We start from the raw sequence: 9,569 nt of genomic DNA on the forward strand, positions 1-9,569 counted from the left end.
GCCAGGAAAGATAGTTTAATAATATGTAAAAAAAATCCCTCCAAAAGTATACATCATCATGGGCCACAAAGAAATCACCAGAACCCTTTTTGTTTACACTAATGCACAAATAATGTAATACCTTAAAGTATAAAACTGTAATTATTATGAACACAAACATTAAAGAGATTATTCTTCTACATGTTTTTTGTAACTTTGTAATTGTAGCATGGACCTAAATTTAACTTTATAATGGAGCCAAATGCACATTATGACCCATGACGCATGTGAACACTGAAACACTGGTACTCAAACACCACACCAGGTTTCTACCTGTCTGTATTTACTCCCATTCAGATGTAAGAGTATTGAGAGGGTTGGTGTTAAGACAGCGTTGTAATGTTAAAACTGGAAAATTACAAAGGTAAACTTTTGCCATAAGGTCTGCACAGAGTAAATATCTCTGTTCTGAACTGCACCACGATAACACGTGCATTCTGCAGGATGATAGTGAGCATATCTCTAGATCTGAGAGGATCAGGGAGTCGTGCAACAGACGATAAAGGCCCAATGTCTTGTCTTGTTTGAAAGTCACAGAGTTCAGTTAAAAGACACTAGGGGGACACCGCGGACCGCTCCGCTGCCTCAGTCTAGCGGACTCCATATCCCAGAATCCCCCGCGTCACTTTTTAACATTCAGGCTACTTCCGTCCTGTGTGAGCTCACGAAGGGGAAACAGATCGCTCGTCTGCTGCGGTGAGGTCAATATCTGCTCGACTGAAACCACCTCAGGGCGGATTCGGAAAATAAACCACCTTAGGGAACGAGATTGAAAGGTAAGAGCCGTTGTGGAGCCGTTTAAAAGCCGGTTTAGGCACATGAGTTGAAGCTAATCTGCTAGCTAACGTTAGCTGTGCAGCTGGTAAACACCTCAGTTGTATTATGTCCTCTCATCTGCTCTGTGTTTTATTATGTCCTCTCATCTGCTCTGTGTTTTATTATGTCCTCTCATCTGCTCTGTGTTTTATTATGTCCTCTCATCTGCTCTGTGTTTGTCTGTTTCCTTTTACTTCACCTTTTATTCTGCGTCACATTTGCTCCTTTACTGTCTAAAGCAGCTCAGGTGTATGCTAAAGCTATGCTAAAGAAAGTATTACTGATGGTGGTGGCCTCTTCTCTGACAGTCAGTGCTGAATTAATGCAGTGACACTTCTTTTTATTATTATTATATAATAATTAATATTATTGAATTGCAGTGATTAAGCTGCTTTAAGCCTCACAAACCGTCTTGTAGCTGGTTGTGTTGATTTTACTCATTTAGCTCATTGACCTATTTGTTTTTTAGCTTCACCTGCTCTGGTGATTCTAGTGAAACACAGCAGAGCATTTAGCAGCTAAAGAGCCAGATATGTATGTGATTTGGTGAAGAACCGAGCTAAAAGCATGGTGAATATTGGACGTGGAGACAAGTACAGATGAAAGATCCAAAAGAAGTCAGTTAATTATACTCATGGCTGGTCTTCTGATGTATTTCAGCCAATAATTTTAGGTATTAGTCGTGTTTATTTAGTAATATCCACACATGTGCTTTGTTCTTAAGAAACTACACCATTTATCTGTTCAAATGTGTTCAGCTTGACTGGAGAAATGGTTGCACAAATGTTTCAGTGGATATCAGTAATCTGTAAAGGTCCCTGTGATCAGCTAAAATGAGAGCAGCCTATTAAGTCTGTAGGAATCTAAGCACAAAGCAACAGTTTCAGATTATTACAAATCACTCAGCCGGCTGCAGTTTTCCCTCGAATCACAGTTGTACTGGTGGAAAAGTAGAACTAGTTTTTTACTGCCCAGAGATAAAGGTTTCTCCAGAAATATTTCCAGCAGTGGTGGAGTGGTGTTCACATCCATGAGTGTGTGACGATGACAGAAGTAGAGACACACAAACACTAGACCAGACATTTTTGTCTGCACAATGATTTAATGTTGATTTGAGTTTGATTTTAGCATTTAATTACTAGCCTGAATAACCAGAGAATTCCCAACACAGCTTCTAAAATGGTTTCAGATGTGATTGTGAACTGAATATTTTTTCCATTTTGACCATAAATACATATTTCATAAATTAATTGAGGCACATTTCACTACTTTCTGGGCTTTGGGAGATAAAACAATTCACCAAAAAATAATTGGCAGATGCATCAATAGTACAAATTATCTGTATTTGAAGGATAACAGTGAGACTAATCACTTCTCATCATCTGACTGAATTCAATAGTGATTCCAGTTTCTGCTCACTTGAACCAGTCAGACCTGTGTTCCCATCGACCTCTGTCAGCTGACGGCTGGTTAAAAATCACACCCAATGTGAAACTGTAATCGCTGCTGCAGATTAGATTAGTATCTAGTGCAGAGTTTCCACAAAAATGTTATCGACCACAAAAACAGGAACAGGAAACTATTGTCGGTTTCCCCAGCATTCATCTCTTACATCAGGAAATTTAAACTTTCGTTTTTGAATCGGTTTCTAGTTTCCACTAGAAAATGAATCTCAGTTTGCTCTTTTATTGCTGTTTGTAATTTGAACTTATCTCTACATTTAAAACGTCAGTAATCACCTTCATTTTCTATGTGCATCCTGAATTTGCCTCCAAACATTGTTATGAAAATGTTTAAAGCTAAAGTTCCATCAAGACCTTTGTTAATGTTACACTGGTCATTGTTTATGGGGATTTTAGAAGTTGAATTAAGGTCAAGCTGGATAAAAATCCTCTGACTTCTTAAATAAATGTTATATAAACATTATAAACATTCCTGCTGTAGGTCACTAGATTTAGTTTTATAAAAAAACAAACGCATCCATGACATGTCGCGTATAAATAAATGTATGGTTTAAATGGTTTTACATATCTTGTGCTTTTAGACATACTATTTGTAAAAGTGTTTCTGTTAAAAACACAATGAGTATTAGGAAATGAGGACATACTGTATTGTTTTGGTCACAGTAATATCGCCCTAATAAAAAAAGCAGCAGCGAAGGATCAAATCATCAAGTCTGGTGTAAAAAGGAAACTGGAGACAGATACTGGAGTTTTTTTGTTTCAGGGAAAATCTGACAAACGGGACTTGTGGGAGTGTTTTCTCGCTTATTTCTTTCTTTTTCATATGACATCGCTCACGTTTCCCCAGCAGAACACACTGACGTCATTTATGATCATTTACTGATCATCTGATGGATGGCGGTAACCTACGTGTGCTGAAGCTGCCATCCACATTGGAAATTGGAAAAATGTAATATTTAAAAATATTACAAATATAGGAACTGCTTCTTGTGGAGTTTTTGGGCTGTTGAAAAGTGTAAAACATGCAAATGTTGACGTGCAGCCACACAAATAGTTTAAATAAAAAGCAGAAATCTGCTGCGATGTCTACACTCCGTTTATTTTAGTTGCTCTCTCAGCGTAACTTACAGTCAAGGCAAAAGTGCAGATTGTTTCACTTCCTAAAACAACATCAAGCGTTTTGGTCGTTCAAGGGCAGATCTCATGTCACACAGACAGTAGCTGTTATTATCAGGATTGTGTAGCAGTGGAAATAAAAACTTGTTAAACAGTGAACTGTATTTTTTAAGTGGAGGAGATCTTTAATTTTGCACCTGAAAAGCAGTGATATTATTATTATTATTATTATATATGTATTCCAACTTTATTCGTACCCTACAGTAAAACCTTGTACATGGTGTGTTCACTTAAGACAGGGTTCATTTTGCAGTGTGTGTTGACCTGTCGGTGTTGATGTAGGAATTTATTATTTTGAATTGTGGTGTTTGAGGTGAGAAGTTTTCAAACCCTTCCTGTATAATTTTCACTTCCCCTCTGATCATCCATGGCATCTTCAGTAGGAACCAATAGGTTTGTGGCCATGTTCCTGTGATTGGACGAGAGGTCAGACAGAACTACGATGTCGTGGTTTTAGGTTTTTTGTGGATTAGTTAACAGAGAGAAGATACAGAGCGACACCCGTGTTATCCTCACGTTAAACTGTAGATAAATCTCTTTCTCACTCGTTGGTTTTTGCTTCGTCCTTCCTGCAGATGCAGTGATGCTGTTTTCCAGCACAGAGTGAGTCCACGTCCACCGAACCGGCCCAGTGTCCTGCTTCGATGACCTTCCTCGTCCCCTGACTCAGCCCACCTTCTGAAGGTTGACCAGAGGGCGGGGCCGGCCCTGCTCGGAGGGCGGGGCCAGCGATGGACAGCGGCGGCAGCAGCATCTCTGAATCGTGGCTGACTGGCAGAGGGAGGGGGTCTGTCCACACCATGCCCAGCTCGATGAGGGGGGAGTCGTACGAAGCCGGGGAGAAGAAGTGCATCTCTGATGTGAGGAGGACCTTCTGCCTCTTCGTCACCTTTGACCTCTTGTTCATCACGTTGCTCTGGATCATAGAGCTCAATGTAAGACGTGGTTGTTACTGAACGTCCGTCTCAGACGGTTTGATTGGCGATTCTAAATTATGATGTTGAGGTATTTAATTTGATACAGGTTTAGAAATAATAACAAACACAATGTTTCTAAGCTGATAAAACACAACAGTCATGAGCTTTTGTTTATTTAATACAGTGAAAAAATAAGTGAGAATGTTCAACATTTTTTAACTTCCATTCTTAGTTTGTGGAGGTTTTTTACATCATTCCATGGTCTAACTTATGTTCTGAACTTTTATTATTAAATGATATGAAGGTGGTGGAGGTGGTGTTTTTTCCCCTTCGTTTATATCAATACTAGAAACTGGTTGTGAACCAAAGCTGTGAACACAGTCAAATGTTTGATTTGTGTCGAGGCCGAACAGAATTAGATCAGGTGCTGCTGGAGAAGTAGCTCGAGGTCACGCAGCTTTAAAACTTAGTGTCCTGAAGGAGGAAGTGATTTCACTGCAGCCCACATTCTCAGACTGCTCCAGATTTCATAAATTCAAATAGCTGTGGATGCACAGAGGGACTCGCTCAGATTTTATATGAAGGTGTTTGGAACGAGAGTCCATGGATTCACATCGTAACGTTAAACGTTTCTTATCTGACTGTCTGCAGACTCTCTGGGTCTGAAAACCCAAATGTGCACACAGCAGTTTCCTGTGTCATTGTATATTCATCTTCCTTCCTCTCTGCAAGAACAAATATCTGCGGTTCACTTGTTAACATTACTCTGTTATGACCATGGGTTTGAAAACAAAGCAGCAGATGTACTACTACTACTAACAGGTAAAAGAAGTAGTACTTCTAAGTACTGTACCTTTAGAGGAGTAGCAGTAGCAGCTGTTAGTTTTATTCAACATTTATGTTGGTTAAAACCATGAAAACCATCTTTGTTTCAGTTATTTGAAAGTAAGTCTCTCTGATAACAGTCTCTCAAATCTGAAGATTCCCTGTTTCTTCTACATAAACCACTGGAAACTGAACATTTTAAGGTTTTTAACTTGTGTACCACACACTGAACATAAGTGAGGACGTGCAGCTTGAGTATATATGAGACTAAAACTACACACGGGCCTGTGTCGTCTCAGAGTAACAGACTGAAAACTTCATGAACATATCAATAACATCATTGTATAGTTGAAAAATTCCAGAGCTGAGTTTGTCACCAAAACAATTCCAACAGGTTTGTGCCAAGTATCTCATTCCAGTCATACTGATGATACCAGTGGAGCTGATGAAGCAGCTGAATAAACCAGATCCTGTCGAGCAAAACCCACAGTTTGGATTTCAGTACAAAGTATTCTTGTGTATTTATTTTATTGGGTATTGCAGTGTTTACAGTGTATTTGGCCTGTTGACACAATGAGTCTTTAGTTTAAAAGAAGTTCTGCTGTAGTTTACATCATACATACAATAACACACATACTTAACGAGGCCATATTATTCATCATATTCTTATTCTGCGACTAGTTGCTACTAACATAGAGTAAAGAGTTAATTATTTTAAACTGCATGTCTTACTTGTATTAAAGTCTGGTTCTCATAAATATGTTTTTAAAACATGTTAAAGACGATGATTCATGTACTGTACTTCTGGACCGTACCACAGTGTCTTCCTGGTAAATCTTACTCATTGATCAGTGTGGCTGAGGTTTGGTTTATTGAGTATCTTTGTGTTTGTGATCAGGTGAACGGCGGCATTCAGAAGCAGCTGAATCAGGAAGTCCTGCACTACGACTACCACGCGTCCTTCTTCGACATCTTTGTAAGACGTTCACTTTTCCACATTTCACACACAGATAACCCCTATTTATTAATTAATTTATTTATTTTACTTACCTTTATTCTCCTACCTCAGCTCCTGGCTGTGTTCAGGTTTGCCACTCTCATCTTGGCCTACGCCGTGTGCAAGCTTCGTCACTGGTGGGCCATAGCAGTAAGTTATCATGAGCATTTCTTAGTTTGTACGAGCAGGGGGGGGGGCTGTCTAGACAAAAGAAATCAGTGTCTTGGCTTTAGTAGAACCAAGTCTTTTATCCTGCTCCTCGATTTATTTTGAATATTTATCCTTTTAAGAGGTGTCTGTTATTTCTGTTATTTCATTGGAACTCAACCAACCACTTAAAACCAGAATATTACTTTTTGTTTTTTTGTCCTTTTTATTTGTGTGTGTGATATAATATAATATAATATAATATAATATAATATAATATAATATAACATAATATAGTAATAGAAACTGAAGAGAACACACTGCATGCTGTCCCTATGAGTTGTAAGCTGTTATTTTTTCTTGGTTTTTCTCTCATGGTGTCTTGGTCTTAGCAGCTATAAGTCATAAACAATGATATACTCAAAATGTAACACATGAAAAGCTATATGAGATGGTTTCCACTGACGTGAGTGTGATCTCTGTCTGTACAGGTCACCACTGCAGTCAGCTGTGCGTTCCTCATCGTTAAAGTTATCCTGTCAAAGGTATCATTACGCCCTCTGCTGCTCAGTGTCAGTACTGCTGTTGTCTGGTTCTAACCTGTTTGTTTGGATGATAAACAAACATTCTTAATATCACTTATTGATATTAAATATTCTGATTGATTGTGTCCATATGAGGAACCACAGTCACTTTACTAAACACTAAATGTCTCTGTGCAGCTGCTCTCTCAAGGGGCCTTTGGGTACCTGTTACCCATCATCTCCTTCGTGTTGGCCTGGATCGAAACGTGGCTGCTCGACTTCAAAGTTCTGCCTCAGGAGGCCGAAGACGAAAACAGTGAGTCGCACTTTCACCTGTTTTACTACCACTGTTAGTACCGTTACTCGTGACACTGCAGTAAACCTCCTGTTAATATTCTGAAGTACGAATACAATAATGTATAAATGAAGTACAGATACAGTGTTAGACTTGTTTTATTGGTGTATTTATACTAATACAATGAATACTACTACTACTGCTGCTGCTGTTAGTGGTACTACTAAAATTAATATTCTAAGTACTTTTACTACCATTAAAAGTGAGTATTGTCACTGGAACCTCTCACTCATTAGTATAAATTAATTTACTAAAGCAGTACTTCTATCTGTTTAATGTAACTAGCCTTTTAAACACTGTAATAATGGGAACAGAAGAATACTGATATTACTGTTATCATAGTAATATTACTATAGTATCAGTACTCTCAGCAGGATTAATACGTGTCCTCCTTTTTTAGGATATCAGTCCTTTATTAGCGATGCACAGCGACCTCCCCTCTTGTATCCGGGTCCTGTATCTGAAGGACAGTTCTACTCTCCACCAGAGTCTGTGGCAGGTCTGTTTACTCCCACCTTCATTCAGTGATTTTAGTTTTTGATAGTCTCGTACTTTTCATGACGGTAAAGGAAGCTGAGTAAATGTTTTACCAAAGTTAAACTGTGCACTTCAACGTAGCTGCTTGAACTCATCAAACCTTCATTAATCTCAAAATGGAGCTAAAAAGGGAACTTGTTACCTGCAGAGCTGACGTTTGGATTGAACCAGGCTACCTGTTTTCCCCTGAGTCCAGTCTTTATGCTTTGCTAAACAAATCCCGCCTGCAGCCTCAGACTGGACCATTAGTTATTTAATATGAGATTAGCACCTATTTTATTATTATCATCTAATTCCTGCCAAGAAACTATGTTTGTCTAGATGACTTTAAATAATTCTTATTTTCACACTGACCTGTTTTCAGACTCTGACGAGGATCTGGATGATAAACATGATCCAGAAAAAGGGCTCCTTCAGAAGGTGACTTAACAGGTAACAAGGTTTACGTATGTTCTAACTCGTCACGTATGTTCTTTAAGGGAGATTATAAATCTAGCTGAATCATCCATTTCCTGTTTTTGATCTCCTCAGGATCTGAATTTGTGAGGGTGAAGTTCTCTTCCTCTCGTTGTGCTACTGAGAGAAATCTGCCTTACACGTGCTGCCATTTTAGTTTTTATTCGTCCTCGTACGACTGCACCTCACTCTCTGATATCAGCCTTCTACTGCGTGTACACGAGTTTGGAAAAGTGCCGCTTAAAAAAACAATTTAGGTAAAATCGCTCTAGGGTTTAGCTTTTCCACGTGGTTCAGGAACCCTGAACCTTCGAAGAGAATTCATATTAAAGGATTTGGTTGAATAAAAATTAAATAAACTTATTGTAGATATATTTCAGTGTCAGAACAGAAAAGAAACGTATTCAACTTTGTCCTGCTTACGTTTTTATACAAAAGTTGAAGAAACTCAGTATTTTTTCTTTCAAAGCAATAAATGTCTTAATATTTCCAACATGTTTACTTTTCATTTGTTGGTCATCTTCAGTTTTGAAGTCACTGTGGGAAAATAAGCTCTCCGCCTAAAGAAAGAAGGAATGTTTCAGCTTGTGTTAAGCATATGGACCATGTTTGTAGCCAACGAGGGGAAGAATAAATACAGTTTACTGCATTTATAACTGGGTTCTTTAAAATGTATTGACTACTTCCAGATCTTAAAACGCACTGAAACAACTTGCATGAGGCATTGGAACAATATTATAGGGATTTGAAGAATACTGTCTGCTTCTAAATGATTAGAAAAGTATTATATTCTGAAACACAATGAGCCATAAATCTGCAGCATTTAAACATGAAGGATCGGGATATAGTCACTGTATGAACTGTAAACTGCTTTAACCAGCAGCTGCAGCTTAATGTGAGATGGAAAAAAAAGTGTACATATCTCTGTGCATGCCTTGGAAGCCCAGTGGTTTTGTTTTTATGAAAAGCTTGTCTGTTAAATAGTCATTAAAATGTGAAACTAAATGGTTGTCCTGTTTTCTTATTTTACTCTATATTATAGTATTAAGCCCTTCTTTTTACAGCAGTTTGTTTACAGCATCCATATTCCTCTAATCTTTTATTAGAATAAATTACAAAATACATGGAAGACACAGTATTTAAAACTGATGCTGAGAAATAATTTAGAATTCAAAGACAAAGTTTGAAAGAGCAGCATTTGAATTTAAAAAAAGGTTTTACATGAAAATGCAGGATGAATCAAAACTGGACATTTAGTTCAAAGTTTCAGCAGAAGTTTCCAGTAATGTTCTTTCCAGCTTTATTTACCTTAACATA

At 38.1% G+C, this 9,569-nt stretch overlaps 1 protein-coding gene across 1 annotated transcript; it reads left to right on the forward strand.

Moving 5' to 3' along the window:
* The first annotated feature begins 692 nt into the window (after positions 1 to 692).
* On the forward strand, positions 693 to 8,745 carry LOC113172087 (STARD3 N-terminal-like protein). Its single transcript, XM_026374908.2, has 9 exons — positions 693 to 815; positions 4,070 to 4,429; positions 6,135 to 6,212; positions 6,306 to 6,383; positions 6,872 to 6,925; positions 7,103 to 7,220; positions 7,660 to 7,758; positions 8,161 to 8,228; positions 8,328 to 8,745. The coding sequence occupies exons 2-8, from the start codon at positions 4,226 to 4,228 to the stop codon at positions 8,223 to 8,225; spliced, it is 696 nt and encodes a 231-aa protein (XP_026230693.1). The 5' UTR covers positions 693 to 815; positions 4,070 to 4,225; the 3' UTR covers positions 8,226 to 8,228; positions 8,328 to 8,745.
* The last annotated feature ends 824 nt before the right edge of the window (positions 8,746 to 9,569 follow it).

This window comes from Anabas testudineus, chromosome 17 (assembly GCF_900324465.2).
Source record: "Anabas testudineus chromosome 17, fAnaTes1.2, whole genome shotgun sequence".
Lineage (NCBI taxonomy): Eukaryota > Metazoa > Chordata > Actinopteri > Anabantiformes > Anabantidae > Anabas > Anabas testudineus.

Bases quoted from the DNA above. Each gene is read 5' to 3' on its own strand.
- LOC113172087 (XM_026374908.2), top strand. From the start codon at position 4,226: ATGGACAGCGGCGGCAGCAGCATCTCTGAATCGTGGCTGACTGGCAGA. The intron at 4,430-6,134 runs GTAAGACGTGGT...GTTTGTGATCAG, and splicing joins TCTGGATCATAGAGCTCAAT to GTGAACGGCGGCATTCAGAA. The intron at 7,759-8,160 runs GTCTGTTTACTC...ACCTGTTTTCAG, and splicing joins TCCACCAGAGTCTGTGGCAG to ACTCTGACGAGGATCTGGAT.